At 46.2% G+C, this 20,789-nt stretch overlaps 1 protein-coding gene across 2 annotated transcripts in view; it reads right to left on the reverse strand.

Annotated features, from left to right (window-relative positions):
• The window catches only part of NUP85 (nucleoporin 85), a 34,269-nt gene that overhangs the window by 6,991 nt on the left and 6,489 nt on the right, over positions 1 to 20,789 (reverse strand). For both annotated transcript variants that reach the window (XM_081804531.1, XM_081804530.1), the window contains 9 exons: positions 19,624 to 19,786; positions 17,913 to 17,983; positions 16,265 to 16,308; positions 14,492 to 14,561; positions 13,162 to 13,283; positions 9,657 to 9,791; positions 9,429 to 9,551; positions 8,866 to 8,997; positions 8,401 to 8,507 (listed from right to left, as the gene is read on the reverse strand). In XM_081804531.1, coding sequence (XP_081660657.1) covers positions 8,401 to 8,507; positions 8,866 to 8,997; positions 9,429 to 9,551; positions 9,657 to 9,791; positions 13,162 to 13,283; positions 14,492 to 14,561; positions 16,265 to 16,308; positions 17,913 to 17,937 — 758 coding nt within the window. In that variant the 5' untranslated portion in view covers positions 17,938 to 17,983; positions 19,624 to 19,786. The remainder of the gene's footprint in view (positions 1 to 8,400; positions 8,508 to 8,865; positions 8,998 to 9,428; positions 9,552 to 9,656; positions 9,792 to 13,161; positions 13,284 to 14,491; positions 14,562 to 16,264; positions 16,309 to 17,912; positions 17,984 to 19,623; positions 19,787 to 20,789) is intronic.

The following is a 20,789-nucleotide window of genomic DNA, read 5'->3' on the forward strand; positions in this document are numbered from 1 at the left end:
GGTCATGGTCGCAGGGTCCTGGGATCGAGCGCCGCATCAGGCTCCCTGCTCTGCGGGAAGCCTGCTTCTCCCTCTCCCACTCCCCCTGCTTGTGTTCCCTCTCTTTCTGTGTCTCTCTCTGTCAAATAAATAAGTAAAATCTTTAAAAAACAAACAAACAAACAAACAAAATTTAAAATAAAAATAAAATAAAAAAATAAATTATCTCTGCCGATTTTCAAAAACACCTGTATTTCTACATCCTCGAATACTAAGAGTTCTGTAAATTCACTATGTGCTACACAAAGTCGATCACGCTCAAGTTTTTAAGATTTATTTATTTATTTGACAGAGAGAGAGAGAGACAGTGAGAGCAGGAACACAAGCAGGGGGAGTGGGAGAGGGAGAAGCAGGCCTCCCGAAGAGCAGGGAGCCCGACGTGGGGCTTGATCCCAGGACCCTGGGATCACAACCCGAGCCGAAGGCAGACCCCCAACGACTGAGCCACCTAGGCGCCCCTCAGGTTTTTTTTTTTTTTAAAGATTTTATTTATTTATTTGAGAGAAAGACACAGTGAGAGAGGAAATACAAGAAGGGGGAGTGGGAGAGGGAGAAGCAGGCTTCCTGCTGAGCAGGGAACCCGATGTGGGGCTCGATCCCCGGATCCTGGGATCATGACCTGAGCTGAAGGCAGACGCTTAACGACTGAGCCACCCAGGCGCCCCGCCCCTCAGGTTTTTAAAGATACTTTGTTGGTACAGGTTTTCCTTTAGCTATGGCTTTCCTAATTTTGCAATTCTGCTGTGTTACTTCCTGACCTTAGTCCCTATAAATAGGATATCTCTTTATGGCAGCCCCCTAAACAAACCCCAACTCACTGGATACTGTTGTTGCTCTTAATTATTCTAATTTCATCATAGGTCTTTGTGTATCAGTAATTCAATGGAATATTGTCATTTGGTTACCTAGACAGTGTTTTGTTTTGTTTTAAAGATTCTTTTTGAGGGGCGCCTGGGTGGCTCCATCGGTTAAGCATCTGCCTTCGGCTCAGGTCTTAATTCCGGGGTCCTGGGATCAAGTCCCACATCGGGCTCCCTGCTCGCTGGGGAACCTGCCTCTCCCTCTCCTCCCCACTCGTGTGCTCTCTCTTGCTATCACTGTCTCTCAAATAAATAAAAATCTTAAAAAAGGGCGCCTGGGTGGCTCAGTCGGTTAAGCGACTGCCTTCGGCTCAGGTCATGATCCTGGAGTCCCGGGATCGAGTCCCGCATCGGGCTCCCTGCTCAGCGGGGAGTCTGCTTCTCCCTCTGACCCTCCTCCCTCTCGTGCTCTCTGTCTCTCATTCTCTCTCTCACAAATAAATAGGATCTTTAAAAAAAAAAAAAAAACTTAAAAAAAAAAAAAAGGATTTTATTTGAGAGAGCGAGCACAAGCAGGGGGGAGGGGGAGAGGGAGAGGGAGAAGCAGACTCCCCACTGAGCAGGAAGCCTGATGTGGGACTCAATCCCAGGGTCCTGGGATCATGACCAACTAGACAGTGGTTTAACAAAAAGGTACCACAAATGGTCCTTGAGATCACAGTTTCAGTCAGTCCCTACCTCTCTATCCCCTTCATCTAAAAAATGTAAGTAATTTTATCTTTTGCCTCCCTGGACTATTTTATTTATTATTTATTTATTTATTAAGATTTTATTCATCCATTTGACAGAGAAAGAGAGCACACAAGCAGGCAGTGGCACGCAGACGGAGAGAGAGAAGCAGGCTCCCTGCTGAGCAGACAGAGCCCAACATGGGGCTCGATCCCAGGCGCTGAGCCACCCAGGAGCTGCTGCACTATTTTAAAAAGAAAATGAGAAAATGGATATAAAATTTGCTTTAAAAAGATTCCTTTAGGGGCACCTGGGTGGCTCAGTCGGTTAAGCGTCTACCTTCGGCTCAGGTCATGATCCCGGGGTCCTGAAATCAAGCCCCACATCGGGCTCCCTACAAAGAGGGAAGTCTGCTGCTCCCTCTTCCACTGCCCCTCCCAACTTGTGCTCCCACCACTTGTGCCCTCCCTTACGCCTCTCAGATAAATAAAATCTTCAAAGAAAGATTCCTTTGCGGGCGCCTGGGTGGCTCAGTCGTTAAGCGTCTGCCTTCGGCTCAGGTCATGATCCCAGGGTCCTGGGATCGAGGCCCACATCGGGCTCCCTGCTCGGCCAGAAGCCTGCTTCTCCCTCTCCCACTCCCTCTGCTTGTGTTCCCTCTCTAGCTGTCTCTCTGTGTCAAATAAATAAATAAAATCTTTAAAAAAAGATTCCTTTGAATAGCACTCTATAAATATAAAAATCAGTAAATCTGAGATTGAGGTTAACATATAACTAATCCCCTACTAAACTGCTTACTGAGCACCATGGACCTGCTTTAGCAGCACTGCAAATTGATTCAAATCCAGTTCTGCTACTCAGTGACTGGTCAGTTACCGTTTTAACCTTAGCTTCATTGCCAAAGTGGAGGAATTAAAATGGCCAGTACCGTGTTTTGAGACTCTGAAGCCATCTTTGGAAACTGAAGTTATGAAAAATTCAAAACTAACAGATAAGTGGCGCCTGGGTGGCTCACTCGGTTGAGTGTCAGCCTTCAGCTCTGGTGGTGATCCCAGGATCCCAGGATGGAGCCCCACATGGGGCTCTCTGCTCGGTGGAGAGCCTGCTTCTCCCTCTCTCTCTGCCTGCTGCTCCGCCTGCCTGCTTGTGCGCTCTCTCTTCAATAGATAAATAAAATCTTAAAAAAAAAAAAAAAAGTAACGGATAAAATCAAAAGTGGCCAGTCCCATGGGGTGCCTGGGTGGCTCAGTTGGTTAAGCATCCAACTCTTGATTTGGGCTCAGGTCATGATCTCAGGGTCATGGACTGATCCCCCCATCAGGCTCCACATTCAGCAAGGAGTCTGCTTGAGATTCTCTCTCCTTCTCCCTCTGCCCGCCCCCCAACCCCACTCTCAGGCACGTGCATTTTAAACTAATAAAGAAAAGCTTTAAAAAAAAATGGCTGGTCCTAGGGAAAAATATTAAATGAGGTAAGCAAATATAAGCCTACAAGATATAGGGCGCCTGGATGGCTCAATTAAGCGTCTGTCTTCGGCTCAGGTCATGATCCCAGGGTCCTGGGATCGAGCCTTGCATAAGGCTCCCTGCTCAGCAGGGAGCCTGTTTCTCCCTCTGCCTCTCCCCTCCCCTTGCGTTCTCACTCACTCTGTTCTCTCTCAAATAAATAAAAAGCTTTAAAAAAAGAAAAAAATAAAATAAACCTACAAGACATAAAAACAAGTTGCCTTCCCACATACACTACATGCACAGTCCACCCTCCTAGAATAAGCTCCATATAGAAAATGAATCAAAAGGGAGTAGTTATTTGAACAGAGGGCTGGAGGAGGAGGGGAGGACAAAGGAAGACAAGGAAAAGGAGCCCTCCCAAAATAGGGGCAACAGCCAGTGTAAAGGCCCTGCAGTTGAAACTCTGTCTTGTTCCTACTTCAGAATGAAGCCCGTGTGACTCAAACTTCGAGGTAAGCATTGGCCAGCTCACTTAGGGCCTTGTGAGGGGAAGCTGCTGGGACAGAAAGGAGGAAAATATGGTTTAACACTGAAAACAATGGCAAATCAAAACCACAGTGAACTATCAGCTCACACCTGTCACAACAGCTAAACTCAACAACACAAACAGATGTTGGCAAGGATGTGGGGAAAGGGGAACCCGTGTACACTGTTGGTGGGGATGCAAACTGCTGCAGCCACTGTGGAAAACAGTATGGATGTTTCTCAGAAAGTTAAAAATAGAAGGGGCGCCTGGCTTAGTTGGTAGTGTGCACAACTCTTGATCTCGGGGTCTCAAGTTCAAGCCCACCACCAGGTACAGAGCTTACTTACCCAAAAAAAAAAAAAAAAAAAAAGGTTAAAAATACAACTACTCGGGGCAACTACCTGGGTGGCTCAGTCGTTAATTGGCTGCCTTCAGCTCAGGTCATGATCCCAGGGTCCTGGGATTGAGCCCCACATCGGGCTCTCTGCTCGGCAAGAAGCCTGCTTCTCCCTCTCCCCGCGCTTGTGTTCCCTCTCTCACTGTCAAATAAATAAATAAAATCTTAAAAAAAAAAAAAAAAAATACAACTATCCTATGACCCAGCAATTGCACTACTAAGTATTTACCCAAAGGATACAAAAATACTAATTCAAAGGGGTACATGCACCCCAATGTTTATTGCAGCCTATCTACAATAGCTAAACTATGGAAAGAGCCCAAATGTCCATCGACTGATGAGTGGATAAAGAAGATGTAAGGGCGCCTGGGTGGCTCAGTTGGTTAAGCGACTGCCTTCGGCTCAGGTCATGATCCTGGAGTCCTGGGATCGAGTCCCGCATCGGGCTCCCTGCTCAGCAGGGAGTCTGCTTCTCCCTCTGACCTTCCTCCTTCTCATGCTCTCTGTCTCTCATTCTCTCTCTCTCAAATAAATAAATAAAATCTTTAAAAAAAAAAAAAAAAGAAGATGTAAGATATATAGTTTGAGTCACACGGGCTTCTGGTCCTTGTTAATCTGACTCCTTTCTGATCTCTGTCACCTCAAGCCCTCCCTTAGTCTTTCGGTTCTAAGAGACGTTGGCAGTTCCTTCAGCAGGTAACAGGCCTTCTTTCTTTCCTGCCTGTGCCTTTCCCCATGCTTTTCTCTCTGCCTAAAATGATCTTTTCTGATGTTCTTTGCTGAACTTTCTTTGCTGAACTTTTCAGGACTCAACTTGAATGGAGCCTCCTTCAAGAATTTTTCCCTCACCTTCCAATCTGATATAAGGTCCTCTCTTAAGGGGTTCCACAACATCTGGCCTACACAGCTGCTGTTACTCAGACTGATGCTGACGGTTACGACGACACAGCCAGCCAGTGACAGCACGCCCCAGTCTGGCAGCCCTCAAGCACCTCCCTGAGGGGATACGGCAGCCTCTAAGGCTGCAGGCCAGCGACCACCGAAGGCAGAGAGCTAATGACGCAGCTCGAGTGACCAAGACAAGCTTATGTTGAACAAGGCCTATTCGCCCTCCCTGAAGAGCTAGATAAATCTCAACAAATTTTGGAGCTTCACACACTATGATGGAGAACCCCAAAAGCAAGCTCTATGTAGGCCAGGCAAACAGCCCCATCATTCAAAGATGTTTGAGGAAGGCTCAACTAACAGCTCTGGGATGGCCTCTGCTGGAAAAGAGAGAACTCTGGAGCTGGGGACACCAGCCAGGTGAAGGTCTTACCCGGAGGACTGCAGCTCTCCAACGGACTGTCTGCCCTGCATGGAGCCACCGCTGCCCCCTCACCCCAACTCCTCTCTCGCTTCGGTGGCTCTACAGCAACCACTGCCCAGCTGAGCTCGGGCGCCCGTGGACCTGCTGCAAATGGCGTGTGAAGGTCTGTCTGTGCCCCGCGGCAGCCAAAGTTATGGGCCAGGCCAAAGTTCCAGCAAGAAAATTCTAGATTTAGGAAAACATTAAACTGGGCCTCTTCTTAGTTTTTGAAGGAAGCCTGTTTCCTTCTAGCTCATTATTTTGGGAGGACCTTAAGGGCACCAGAAAACTGCCATGTTGCTCAGCTCTTGGTGCGTGTGTGCCAGCTCCCTGTTTCCTTTTGCCAGATAGCACAGAACTGGCTTTTAGGGGAAGCTGTAAGCTGCGGGGGTGGCGGCGGGGGAGGTGAGATGAGCACTTGGAGGGCGCCTGGGCGGCTCAGTTGGTTAAGCGACTCAGGTCATGATCCTGGAGTCCCGGGATCGAGTCCCGCATCGGGCTCCCTGCTCAGCAGGGAGTCTGCTTCTCCCTCTCCCGCTCCCCCCTCTTGTGCTCTCTTTCTCTCAAATAAATAAATAAAATCTTTAAAAAAAAAAAAAAAAAGATGAGCACTTGGATTCCCAACTTCCCCTTTCAGCTGTGGAGATAACAGGCAAACATGTGGCCCTTCAGCAGGGGCTGATGAACTAAGGCCTATGCTCTACTTCAGAACGCTTCACTGCCCTTTCTGCCCCAAACGGTCTGGCTGACTTAACGTGGGGATCACCAGGTGCCCATTTAGAAATCTCCCTTCTAGGGCGCCTGGGTGGCTCAGTGGGTTGGGCTTCTGCCTTCGGCTCAGGTCATGATCCCAGGGTCCTGGGATTGAGTCCCACACTGGGCTCCTTGTTCAGTGGGGAGCCTGCTTCTCACCCCACCTGCCACTGCCCCACTTGTGCTGTCAAATACACAAAATCTTTAAAAAAAAAAAAAAAAAACCTCCCTTGTAGCACCTTTAAAAAGTATTCCCCTCGTTCCCCTTTACAAGGTAGTCATGAACCCAACTGACATCACACCCAAAGAAAGCAGCAAGACTTCCCTACACCACCAGCCCACTGGCCTAATTCCAGATGTTCACCACTTTCCCAGGAACCCAGCGTGGGTCTGAGTGGTATAACTCAGGAGAAACCAAGTGCTCACAAGACCTCAAATCCAATCCTTCCCCACCCAGGAGGGCACATTTCTAAAACTCTGCTACTCTCTCTGAAAATACTTCAGCCTTTCCACCAATATCTGAAATAAGGTCCCAGGACTTGCATTACAGTACCACTTTCAAAATAGAGTAGGAAGTAGCTTCCTGATCAGAAAACCCAAGCTCTGGGGCACCTGGGTGGCTCAGTCATTAGGCGTCTGCCTTCGGCTCAGGTCATGATCCCAGGGTCCTGGGATCAAGCCCCACATCGGGCTCCCTGCTCGGCAAGAAGCCTGCTTCTCCCTCTCCCACTCCCCCTGCTTGTGTTCCTGCTCTCTCTCTCTGTCAAATAAATAAATAAAATCTTTAAAAAAAGAAAGAAAACCCAAGCTCCAAAATTTATAGGAAACAGAAATACTTTAGACCCTTTCCTGCTTGCCAGGACAAAGAGATGCCCAGACTAAGGGACTGAGAGCCTGATCCTTCCTTATGTGTGACTGGCAGGAGGGTGATGCCATTTTCTGTGGCATTCATGAAAGTCACTCTTCTTCACTGGCACCCCTCTCTTTTTTCTACTGTCACTGCAGAGAACAGTGTGCTTTCCCCTTTCGTTATCCCTCCTGGTTTTGCTCAAATCTGATTTGTTTCCAAAAATTCAGATGTGGCTTATGAAGGAAGCCCTGGTGGAAATAACCCACTGCTATAACAGACAGTGTATTTAGGAATGCCCATTACTTCGAATTATAGGCAGAGATAATGACAAAGCCAAATAACAACATGTATGTGTGCACCTTTGTAAGTTACTCTCACCTAACCACTCTGTGTAGGTGCCCCACCCCCCACCAGCTGAATTCCGTAAGTCATCTTCCAGCTCCAGCTACACGTCTGTGAAAAGAATATGGACACAAAACCTGGTTTTCTTTCTCCAAATCTAGCACCATTTTCTTCAAGCTCCGGCTTTGTTCTGGCTCAAACAGGAGGAGCATAGCAGGAGGGGATCCCTTCCCATTGCCCAGATCTACTGAAAAAGATCCAGTAGAGGTCAGTGAATTTGATACTGAGCAAGGCCGTCTGCTGTAGTTCCCAACAGTCTCCCTTCCAGGAGTCTTCAATGCAATACCCACTTGTCCGGGCTGCACAAGGGACGCCAAACTGTGTCTGACTTACTATATATGGAAATTCCTGACAAGCTGTACCTTTGATTCATTATGTCTGACACTCCCTTTCCCGCCTTGCTGAAGGTTCAATGCACTGACAAGACACCCTTTTGAGGAGAGGGGTGGTGTAGAATCCCTGCTCTAAACAGACTCAGCCCGGAGCCTGCTGGGATAGCAGGCCGTGGCTCACTAGAGAGTGAGACTACTGAGAAGTGCTCTCCCTTAAGGCAGTCTGCATAGCCATCAAGTTCCAAGAAATAGGCTTGCTGGCTTTTTCTGGATTTTAAATATCAAAGTAGGGCGCCTGGGTGGCTCAGTTGGTTAAGTGACTGCCTTCGGCTCAGGTCATGATCCTGGAATCTTGGGATCGAGTCCCACATCGGGCTCCCTGCTCAGCGGGGAGTCTGCTTCTCCCTCTCCCGCTCCCCCCTCTTGTGGTCTCTCTCTCAAATAAAGAAAATCTTTTAAAAATAAATAAATAAGTATCAAAGTAATTTACTGCAACGTTGTTCAAGTAAACATCCCTGAAATGAAAACTGTTATAAATACAGTAGCCCTCAAGCCTCAGGAAGGTCCCCAAGCTTGTCCAGAGAGAAGCCATTATCTACCTCCATGTGGCTCAGGAGGGGAGCATGTGTGTGGGAAGAAAGTTAAAGACACCAGTAAGAAGGAAGAAGACATTCTAAGAAAGGATGGGGTGACGGTTGCAAAACACTCTGACTATACTTTGTGTCACTGAACTGCACACGTAAAGACAGAAAAGGTGGTGGCACAGCAATTCCTACCTGCACTCCTTGATCACTTGGTGGATGTCAAACTCAAAGGCTGCCAACAAGATGTTGTCCAGGGGTTCTGGGCTGCTCTCACCTCCCAAAAACAGGTCAAGGCTGGACTGTGGAAAGGTGGTGACCCACTCAATTCCCAGACGGAAGCAGAGACTCAAGGGGTCAGGCAGGGCTGCTGTGTAGGGAACCCTGGAGAAGGGTGATGGGGTCCTTCAAAAAGGGCCAAAGGAAGGGCTGGCTCGCTGGAAAAACGTGCGACTCATGATCTCTAGAGTCTTGAGTTTGAGCCCCACGTTTGGGGTAGAGATTACTAAAAAAAATAAACTTAAAAGGAGGAGGGAGGGGCAAAGGGAAGACCCTTCCTGTTCTCCAGGGAGGTTCAACTCAAAGAGGCCGCACACTGAAAATGACCTAGCCCGCAGGATTCCTACTCCCCACCACCATCCCTTGGGAGTTCAGGCTCACCTGGGCATAGAGGTGCAGGTCAATGGGTTTTACTGTGGGATGAGAGTACAGGAGCCGGGTCACTAGGAAATGATACCAGTTATTCAGAAGCTCCTTCTGCTCCAACAAGGCAGCTTCATCTCCCAGCATGATCTAAGGAAAGAGATTTTTTACCTCAGTTCCAGAGCCAACTTCTCTGTTAACTCTCCTGATCTCAGGGTGCCTGGGTGGCTCAATCGGTGAAGCGCCTGCCTTTGGCTCAGGTCATGATCCTGAGGTCCTAGGATCGAGCCCTGCATCAGGCTCTCTGCTCCGCGAGAAGCCTGCTTCTCCCTCTCTCTCCAACCCCACCCCCCCCAACTCATGCTCTCTTGTGCGTGCTCTCTCTCAAATAAATAAATAAAATCTAAACAATATAACAAAAAATCTCTCCTGATCTCAACTAGAGCATCTGCTCTGAAAGCTCTTCCTTCCTGGCAGAGCTGATGGATAGCCTTGTCCAAAGAGGATCATGTTCCTGCCGTTGCTGTGCTGGATGTCACAGCCCCAACTTGGACCCCAACCTAGACTTCCTTTCCACAGACCTTGCAGAGAGACTCCAGGTGAGGACTGGCAGCAAACGTGCTGTCCTGGAGGTGACGCTCACATTCCTCATGCCAGTGCTGCCACTTCAACTCCAGCTCTGTCAGCGTCTGGGTGTTACCAGGCTAAGGGGAGAGACACAGTGAGATGCCATCGCCATAGAAACCCCTTGTGCTTAATGAACGAACCCCTCTCTTGTGACCCAGCAGAGCAGGGCTGCTCCCACATACACTGAGAACGGGCATTGTCCTCATCAGGTCCCCTAGGATTCGGCACATGCCTGCAGAGGAGGGGCTGGCGTCGGCTTCCTTGGAGAGCATCTGCCGAGCCTCGTCCAGCCGGCCCTGTAGTACCAAGATGGTCACCTGGGAGGACACACAAGAGCATGAACATTCACGCAGGCCCGGAAGCCAGTCTCTTCAATCCACACTTGGGCCTCCTAGCCTTATGGAAGTGTGATGGTTCCTTCCCTCCAGCAGTAATCTAAGTCATCTAGTCTAAGGGTTTTAACCTGGATCATGCTTTTCAAACTGCATGTTGTAACCCATTACAGACTGCAACCAACTTTTTAAAAAATAAATGAAATGTGGATGCCTGGCTAGATCAGTCGGTAGAGCATGCAACTCTTAATCTCAGGGTCATGAGTTCAAGCCCCACACTGGATGTAGAATTTATGTAATGAATGAATGAATGAAATAGAAAACAGAAAATGACATAGTACATCAAGTAAAGATTGGTTCAGTTCAAATATACAAACACACACATACACTCAATATAAATAGTCAACCCTCTTTATTCAGAGATTCCATATTTGTGAATTTGCCTACTTGTTAACATTTGTAACCCCAAAATCAATACGTGAGGTACTTTCACCATTACTTGTGGACATGTGCAGAGTGGCAAAAACGGAGTCACTTGATGTGCACGTTCCCAGCTGAGGTTGAACAAGGTGGGGCGCTCTACCTTCTTGTATCAACTCTCACACTAAACAAGTGTCTTTTTTTTTTTTTTTTTGAGACAGAATGCGAGAGAGAGAGAGCACATGAGAGGGGGGAGGGTCAGAGGGAGAAGCAGGCTCCCTGCTGAGCAGGGAGCCCGATGGGGGACTCGATCCAGGGACTCCAGGATCATGACCTGAGCCGAAGGCAGTCAGTCGCTCAACCAACTGAGCCACCCAGGCGCCCTAAACAAGTGTCTTTTTCAGGATCTACCTAGTGCCACTTTTTTTGTATTGTGGTGCTTTTTGCTGAGCCCCAAGCATAGTGCTGAAATGCCATACTAAGTGCTAAGTGCTAAGAAGGGATGATGGCCCACAGGGAGAAAATGTGTGTTAGATAAGCTTCATTCAGGCATGCACTACAGTGTTGTTGGCCATGAGATCAATGTTAATGAGTCAACAGTATATACTAAATAAGGTGTCTCTAAGCAAAACCATACATAAAACAAAGTTATATACTGATCACCTGACAAAAATGGGATCAGAGGCTGCAAGAATCCTGTATTACAGTAATCAGTAATAACAATGTTCCAGACAACTTTATAGACCTTAACGGTCGTGAATAATGACAACCAACAGTATATACACACTAACAAATACGTAAAACATACAAAGTAACATTTCCCATACTAAGTCATGCTCAAAAAAGCCAAAGATATATATGCTGACAAATCCCCAACTTCTCCCTAGCCTGCACTTCCTTCTCTGGATTCCAGACTTGTATACCTTACTGCCGACACAGTGTCTCCACTTGGACCTCATGGGCATCTTAAACGTAGCATGTCTAAAAGTAAACACCTGGCTGCTTCCAACTCACCAACCTGATCTTCCCACATTCTCCTATTTCTTACAAACACACATCTAATCTATTAGCCAATCCCATCAACAGTATCTGTAAACCGCATCCAGAATCTAATCACTTTTCACCACCTCCTCTGTTCGGCACCCATCCTTGTCCAAGTCACCACCATCTTTGCCTGGTTTAGTACCATAGCCTCCAGACTGGTCTCTGCTTCCACCCTTGCTCCATCCTTTGTAGGGCAGCCAGAGAGCCTTGAACACCTACATCCAATCACAGTGGGAATACTCAGCTCTCCAATGCCCCCTCACCCCATCTGACTCAGGGGTTGCGTCCATCAACTAGCTTACACACATATATGTCCTTTAATCATAACAATTTTTTTTCAAGATTTCATTTATTTGAGAGAGAGCACGAGTGGGGCGAGGGGCAGAAGGAGAGGGAGAGGGAGGAGCACGAGTGGGGAGACCTGATGTGAGACTTAATTCCAGGACCCCGAGATCATGACCTGAGCTGAAATCAGGCTTAACTGACTGAGCCACCCAAGCGCCCTAATCATAATTTTAAACATAATCTTATTATTATCTGCACTATACAGAAAAAGAAACTAAAGGCTGTTAAGTAACACATTTAAGACCCCACAGCTAGAAAGAGGCAGAACTGGGATGCTAACTCTGGCAGTCTGGCACTGCAGACCATGTCTCACCACTCTGCTCTACCGCCTCTCTCAAAGTTAAAGTCCTTAGGACAGTCCAGGGACCCCTCCAATCTGATCCTGTGACTCTGCCCTTACCTCCCCAACTCCTGCCCTTGCTCACGCTGCTCCTGATCCCACTGGGCCTCCAGGTGAGAGCGTTTGCAGGTCTCACTGTCTACAACACTTTCCCCTCCTTTGGCCCAATGCCCCTCCCCCCACATCACCTCATGAGGGAGGCCTTCCTTGATTCCCCAGCTCTAGAATTGCCAATTCCCCAGGTTGGCTTTACTGCTCTCCATACCACAGTGCCTCTCTGTTAGGCATGCTACATATTTTACTTGTTGCTGTGTTTATTTCCTGTCTCTCCACCCAGGATGTAAACTTCCTAAGGGCAGTAATCTTTGCCCACTTTGGTCATGGTTGTTTCCTCACTGCCTTGCAAACAGGAGCACTCAATAAATACTCAGTGAATGAATCAGAGACTCAAAATCTGGGCCCAATACTGAACAAAGACTCTCCCCTCACTTGCACAGATCTCAGCAACAAAATGCCCAGAAATAGCATCAAAGGCTATAATTCTTTACTGGAATTCCAGATTTTATAGTCTAATCAACTTTCCATTATTCAGGTCAACTAGCACTCTTCTCCCCAGTCCCTACCAATTGGGTCACAGGTCAGTAAGTACAGAATACATAATATCTACCCACCCACACACAGTCACAACCCCAATACACATGCTGACTTCCAAACTGATAATCCAAAATGACTCCAGGATCATCAATCTTTTTGTTTTTAATAGCTATACGGAGCTATAATTTATACACTATAAACATTCATCTATTTAAGTAGTGAGTTTACAGAGTTGTGCACCATCACTACAATCCAGTTTTAGAACATTTCTATCACCTCAAAACCCCTCCTGCTCATTTAATCTCCTACCCCCTCCAGCTTCTATCAAACAGTTTTATCACGTCTTCTCTTCCTTAGATTCACAAAGAAATTAAATGTCCCTGCTCACTGGAAAGTCTACAAAGCATTACTTTTCTTACAAAACAACTTAGTTCTAAACTCTCCTGTGGAGCAGGGAAGAAAAGATCTAAGAGCATCTCCATAATCAGACCCAAGGAGCCAGTCCGAGCGTGAGCAGGCTCAGCAGGCAATCCCCAGGCCCGCCTGCAAGCACTGGGAAAAACAGACCATGAGGTAGAAGGCAGGAAGGCCCGGCCTGCAGGAGATGCTTACCAACTTCCAGAAGCTCTCATGTTTGCTTGGATTCTCACTGCCCAGGACATCTGCCAACAAACTGTCCACTTCACACACATGCAGTCGGACCCAGTCAAGGAGGTGAAGAAGGAGAGGGCCGGCTGGGAGGAAAGACTCTTGTTACACACAAAAACCTCAGTTTTGTCTGCAGCAAATTCCACTTGCCCAATGTACAGACAGAAAATGTAGGGCAAACAAGATGCCTATATAGGAAGTAGTTTATCCCACTTCAGTGGGCACCATATGGTCCTAGATAAATGGCTGGACTAGCAAATGGACCTTTACGAATAGCTCCTCTGAGCTAGGCAGCTCTACCTTTCATGAATTTTCCAAAGGGCTGAATCTCCCCTCCCCCTCCACCCCCAATTCTTCATGACTATGCGGTACTCTATGGCTATGTAAGGAATGGCCACTTAGGGATTGCTACTGACTAGTGCTAGGTATGATAAAAACATAGCAACAGCCCTTAAAATATACTGGAGGAGGTAAACATAGAAACAACTAATTTTAATTTCACATTGCTTAGGGCTTTAGCGGGAGTATGAGTAAAACCTATGACTGCACAGAGATTATTAACACTCATTTATGGATAACAGCAAACATAAACCATCAAGAGAATGAAAAAAAGCCTGCAGCACCACCACAGAGAGCCCACTCATGCCAGGATACCAGACCGACCACAATTTAGTTCAAGAACATGGAATAATTCAGAGTGGACAGTTCACATGTAGGGCTGCCCCCTCCCCAATCACTGTAGACAGAATTCTCCCAGTGACTTTGCCTCCCACCATCTAATCCCTCCTCACATCCCTAAAACATTTTTCCTTTCTTTTAATTTTTATTTTTAATTCTAAACAACCAATATTTATTATTGCACATTTCTGGAGGCCTGAAGTCTGAGATCAAGGAGTGGACAGAGTTGGTTCTTTCTGAGGCTGGGAGGAAGAACCCATTACCATGCCTCTCCCCTGACTTTCCAAAAACTCTTAAGCTTGACCAGTCCACCATATGAATCTTGACCACCCCTGTCACACACTAGTCCAGTATGCTTTCCTGGTGTTTTTCAGGGGTCACCTGACCAACATCTTAGGTTTTCAGAAGGCATTCTTTCTCACTTTTTTTTGTAGTATCTGACAAAATGGCAGACTTCCTTGGTGTTATGTACAGCTTTCTACTGATTACACTGATGAAAAGTGAGGAAAAGAGCATCCTTGGCAATAAAGCGCTCGCTCATCACAACACGCAGGAAAGACAGAGGAAAGGGCAGGGGGACACCTTTGATGTTGTGAAGGGGTGATTCCATGCTCACCTGGGGCTACTTCAATAAAAAGAATCTCACAAAGGTTCCAAATGAGCTCCATTGCTGACAAAATGGAGACCTAAGGAAGAAATGTAGACAAAGTTTTAACTGAAAACATTCCTGACATTTCTCTTAGAGCAAAGGAATGAAGAAGCAGGGCTTGAATCATATGACATTCATTCATTATTAACTGAACAACTACTGAATATTCCTATGGCAGGGTTTCCCACAGGGAAGCCAGTGAGTAAATTTTAGGGGGTGGTAGGCAGACTAACATTTTTTTTTTTATTTTAATGGTTCTTGTTTTAGTTTAAATGTACATTATAGGGGGCGCCTGGGTGGCTCAGTCGGTTAAGCGACTGCCTTCAGCTCAGGTCATGATCCCAGGGTCCTGGGATCGAGTCCCGCATCGGGCTCCCTGCTCTGCGGGGAGCCTGCTTCTCCCTCTCCCACTCCCCCTGCTTGTGTTCCCTCTCTCACTGTGTCTCTCTCTGTCAAATAAATAAATAAAATCTTAAAAAAAAAAAATGTACATTATAGAAGAATATAATTAGCTCATCACGCCCAAGGTCTTCATGAATATTTTGATTTAGAAAGAGGCTCTAAGTAAATGGGAGATGATTCTTAGAAAAATATTCAGTAAATAATATTAAAAATTCTACAGATACAGAAAAACTGTGAAGTTGATATTCAAGGGACTAAAGTTTAAGAAAGTCTATTAAAAGTCAAACCCAATATAAGACCCAAAAATAAATCAGGTCTGGACCCTGCCCTTAGGAACATGCAGTCTCCTCTTCCCCATCATCCTTTCATACACAAACACAGACTACCTTATTCATAAGGGAAAACAAATGCTTTGCTGACTGTGCACTAGACCGCAACAGACACAGTGCACTAGTCCCTATTCACTACGGAGTCTGAACACTGTCAACATTCTACTGAATAGAGAGAATTCTTTCACTCATCTTCCAGCTCCAACTAAAGTAAACAACTCAGTAAAAATACTGGGTTCATGAGCTGAGTACAGTTTATAAAAATAATTAGTGATTCCAAAAGCTCAGCTCACTATCTCAGGTGACACAATGTGGTCAGGATTGACATTTCCCATAAGAACTGGAAACTCAGGGCACCCGTGTGGCTCTGTCGGTTAAGCATCTGCCTTCGGCTCAGGTCACGATCCCAGGGTCCTGGGATCGAGCCCCGTATCAGACTTCCTACTCAGCAGGGAGTCCATTTCTCCTTCTGCCCTTCCCCCTGCTTGTGCTCTCTCGATCTCTCTCTCAAATAAATAAATAGAAAAAAAAAAAAAGAAACTAGAAACTCATACAAGTACTTATCAAGCACACCCTTGTCTTCCATGTGCTATGGCCTTGAAGGGGGCACCAGGAAGTTCAAGATGATCCTTACCACCCCCAAAGAGTTGTCTATCTAGCTGGAAAGAAAAGACTTCTGCAAAAACAATGATTGTGGGGCACCTGGGTGGCTCAGGTAGGTTGTGTCCGACTCTTGATTTCAGATCAGGTCACGATATTAGAGTCGTGGGATCAAGCCCTGCATCTAGCTCATCGGGCTCACTATTCAGCTGGGAGCCTGCTGGAGATTCTCTCTCTCCCCCTCTTCCCGTTCCCCTCCCCCTGCTCAGACTCTCTCTCTCCCCCAAATCTTTAAAAAACAAAACAAACAACAACAAAAATAATGATTGCAAAGTCACCCTAGGTGGGTGCTAAGGACACAGAAGGACATAATGGTGCCAGCTGGACAACAAAGGTGGCCCCCCCTTACCTGGCTGCTGAACTGGCGACCACTGGCTGGATCTTTAGCAGCAACTAACAACACACAAACATTTTAAGTGAGGAATGAAACTTTTAGTCTCATAGTTATACCTTCATATACCAGGTTCTTTGGCTTATGCCTTTGTTTCCGCTAATGATCACCCATTTTCACTACAGATTTTTATTTTTTAAGAGCGCATATGGTGGGGGGGGGTTGGGAGCAGAGGAAGAGAGAATCTTAAGCAGGCTCACACTCAGCCCGATGTAAGGCTTAATCTCACAACCCTGAGATCATGACCTGAGCCGAAACCAAGAGTCGGATGCTTAACTGACTGAGCCACCCAGGCACCCCTTCACTATAGATTTTTTAAAAATGCTTAATATCTCTGTTGCAGATAAATGATTTGCAAACCCGACACCCTCAAGTTACAAGTGACACTCTCAACTGCAAATTGCAACCAGAGACCATCAGGTTATAAAAGACTCTACTCAGCATCCAGGAGTCACGGGGCTCTCATGGTTATGGTGACTTTAAATCACCAAGGTTAGGGGTGCTTGGGTGGCACAGTTGGTTAAGTGAACAACTCTTGGTTTCAGCTCAGGTCATGATCTCAGGATCTTTAGTTCAGGCTCCAAGTCAGGCTCTGAGATCAGCACAGAGTCTAAGACTCTCTCTCCCTCTGCCCCTCCCTCAATACTCACACATGCTCTCTCTAAATAAATGAAAGAAAGAAAGAAAGAAAAGAAAAATCACCAAGGTTAAAGAACCAAGAATGTGATTTTTAAAGATTGTTAATTTGGCCCTCAGTCTCACACCTGTCGACTCAATACGCTCTAACTTGAAAAATGTACTCAAGGGGTGCCTGGGTGGCTCAGTCGTTAAGCGTCTGCCTTCGGCTCAGATCATGGTCCCAGGGTCCTGGGATCGAGCCCCGCATCAGGCTCCCTGCTCCGCGGGAAGCGTGCTTCTCCCTCTCCCACCCCCCCTCTTGTGTTCCCTCTCTCGTTGTGTCTCTGTCAAAGAAATAAAATCTTAAAAAAAAAGAAAAAAGAAAAACGTACTCAAGAAAACTGCCAAAAGGAGCGCCTGGGTGGCTCAGTCGTTAAGCGTCTGCCTTCGGCTCAGGTCATGATCCCAGGGTCCTGGGATCAAGCCCAGCATCGGGCTCCCTGCTCGGTGGGAAGCCTGCTTCTCCCTCTCCCGCTCCCCCTGCTTGTGCTCCCTCTCTGGCTGTCTCTCTGTCAAATAAATAAAATCTTAAAAAAAAAAAAGAAAACTGCCAAAAACTTAAGAATTATGTAAGACAGGGGCGCCTGGGTGGCTCAGTCGTTAAGCATCTGCCTTCGGCTCAGGTCATGATCCCAGGGTCCTGGGATCGAGCCCCGCATCGGGCTCCCTGCTCTGCGGGAAGCCTGCTTCTCCTTCTCCCACTACCCCCTGCTTGTGTTCCCTCTCTCGCTGTGTCTCTCTCTGTCAAATAAATAAATAAAATCTTAAAAAAAAAAAAAAAAGAATTTGTAAAAAAAAAAAAAAAAGAATTATGTAAGACAGGAAGTAAGAGTTTTAAACTGGAAAGTCAAATAGATTCTACCTTGCAGTATTTACAGCCAGATAAACATTTCAATTACTATCACATGTACACACATAAAATCCTTACTTGCAACCTGGTGCATTTCCTCCATACATGCCCTTATGACTGATCGGTAGTTCTTACTCACTCGGACCAATCTACAAAAAATGAAATGACATACAAGATAAGCCTGCTGTATCTTGTGGTGACAAAAAGCAAGTAAGTTCTCAATAGAAGACAGGAGCTTGCTCAAAGACAGGAACCAACCTGAAGGAGTTCCTAACAGCCAAAGCTGGAACAACTTGAGCATCAAAATAAGTAACACATGAGATAACCCAGGGGGTAAAATAAATACCCATGAATCCATACTGATATTAATTGTTGCAGATGAGATCCACTGATGGACACTAAAACTAGTGGTTGAAAATTTAAGGAGAAATAGGATTTGCATAATCTCAAAGTTTCTGCTCCAAATACTTACTAGTTACAAAGGGAAAGACAGTAACTTTATAGTGAAGAAACCCAGTAGAAACCACATTAACCAAGTGATCAACGTCAACAAAACCAGTATAAAACATCAACATCATGAACCCTATGATACGACATACTGAGGACACATCATACCAGTTCTGTGGTATTCTTACTAAAAATGAATAACCTTAAAAAAAATGTAACTTTTCTCCAATCATGAGAAAACATCAGAGAAACCCAAATGGACGGATAGTCACCAAAATAACTGGTCAATATTTTTCAAAAGTGTCAAGGTCATTAAAGAGTAAATGCGGGCGCCTGGGTGGCTCAGTCGGTTAAGCGACTGCCTTCGGCTCAGGTCATAATCCCAGAGTCCTGGGATCGAGTCCCACATCGGGCTCCCTGCTCTGCGTGGAGCCTGCTTCTCCCTCTCCCACTCCCCCTGCTTGTGTTCCCTCTCTCGCTGTGTCTCTCTCTGTCAAATAAATAAATGAAAATCTTTAAAAAAAAAAAAAGAGTAAATGCAACCTGAGTTGTAGAGGAGAAAAAAGGACCTTAGTGGAAAAACTGGTGAAATTCAAATGAAGTCTTGAATCATAATGCATTGATGTAAGTTTCCTGGTTTAAGTAACAATAGTATGGTTATGTAGATATTAACGTAACAAAGCTGGGTGAGGAATGTGCAGGAATCTATTATTTTTGTACCTTTTCTGTAAGTCCAAAATTAGTTCAAAATAAAGTCTTTAAAAAAGGAAATGACGAGGGGCGCCTGGGTGGCTCAGTTGGTTGGGCGACTGCCTTCGGCTCAGGTCATGATCCCGGAGTCCTGGGATCAAGTCCCACATCGGGCTCCCAGCTCAGCGGGGAACCTGCTTCTCCCTCTGACCCTCTCCCCTCTCATGCTGTTTCTCTCTCTCTCAAATAAATAAATAAATAAAATCTTAAATAAATAAATAAATAAATAAGGAAATGACGAAACTAAACAAATATCCACAAGAAAGTAATTTGTTTAGTTACTAAGACGCAATCTTTAGCAAGAAAAACAGTTCTAGGGGCGCCTGGGTGGCATAGTTGGCTAAGCGTCTGTCTTCAGCCCAGGTCAGGATCCTAGGGTACTGAAATGGAGCCCTGCGCCTCATCACATTGGGTTCCCTGCTCAGCAGGGAGTCCGCTTCTCCCTCGCCCTCTACCCCTCCCCCCCACCCCTGTGCTCGCTCCCCCTCCCCAAATAAATAAAATCTTAAGGAAAAAAAAAGGACAACAATGCATTTCATTTGGTTTTCACAATTTACTTGTGGACTTCAGCACCTATCAGCAGCCTACTTACTGAGCTTTTCTGGATTTTCCAGTCAACTCTTCTTCAATTCTCTGGAGGCCCACAAAGATTCCATGGGATTCATTGAAGAGTTTTCTCAAGATCTGAGAGTAAACATCTATATCCTTTCGGATGATATAGATAAAGGGGCAGCCTGGCTCGGTCTCTGATTTTTCTAAAACAGAAAAAATTTAACATCAATCACCACTACCCTCATACAAGAACTCACTTTAAACTTTTTTTAAGATTTTATTTATTTATTCGAGAGAGAGAGAGAGAGATCACAAGCAGGGGGAACAGTAGAGGGAGAAGCAGACTCCCTGCTGAGCAGGAAGCCCAATTCGGGACTTGATCCCAGGATCCTGGGCTCATGACCTGAGCCAAAGGCAGACACTTAACCGACTGAGCCACCCAGGCACCCTAAACTTTTTTTTTTTTTTAAGATTTTATTTATTTGACAGAGAGAGACACAGCGAGAGAGGGAACACAAGCAGGGGGAGTGGGAGAGGGAGAAGCAGGCTTCCCACGGAGCAGAGAGCCCGATGTGGGACTAGCTCCCAGGACCCTGGGATCATGACCTGAGCCAAAGGCAGACGCTTAACAACTCAGCCACCCAGGTGCCCAAGCGTCCAACTCTTGATTTTGGCTCAGGTCATGATCTCAGAGTCATGAGATCAAGCCCCGCGTAAGCCTCTACACTGGGCATGGAGCCTGCTTAAGATTTTCTCTCTCCCTCTCCCTCTGCCCCCAACTCCCCACTCGCATGCCTGCTCTCTCTCTATCAAAAAAAAAAAAAGTATGAATTATCATTTATTTTTAAAAAAAATTTTTTTTTTAAGATTTTATTTATTTATATGACAGAGAGAGACACAGCAAGAGGGGGAACACAAGCAGGGGGAGTGGGAGAGGGAGAAGCAGGCTTCCCGCGGAGCAGGGAGCCCGATGCGGGACTCGATCCCAGGACCCTGGGATCATGACCTGAGCTGAAGGCAGACGCTTAATGACTGAGCCACCCAGGCACCCCTATTTTTTAAAATTAATTTACTTTTTCTTTTATTTTTTTAAAGTAAGCTCTAGGTCTGGGGTGCCTGGCTGGCTCAATGGGTAGAGACTGCGACTCTTTACCACAGGGATGTGAGTTTGAGCCCCACGTTGGGTGTAGCTATTACTTAAAAATA

The sequence above is a fragment of the Leptonychotes weddellii genome, chromosome 15 (genome assembly GCF_054177405.1).
Source record: "Leptonychotes weddellii isolate Sample4059 chromosome 15, ASM5417740v2, whole genome shotgun sequence".
In the NCBI taxonomy this organism is placed as follows: Eukaryota; Metazoa; Chordata; class Mammalia; order Carnivora; family Phocidae; genus Leptonychotes; species Leptonychotes weddellii.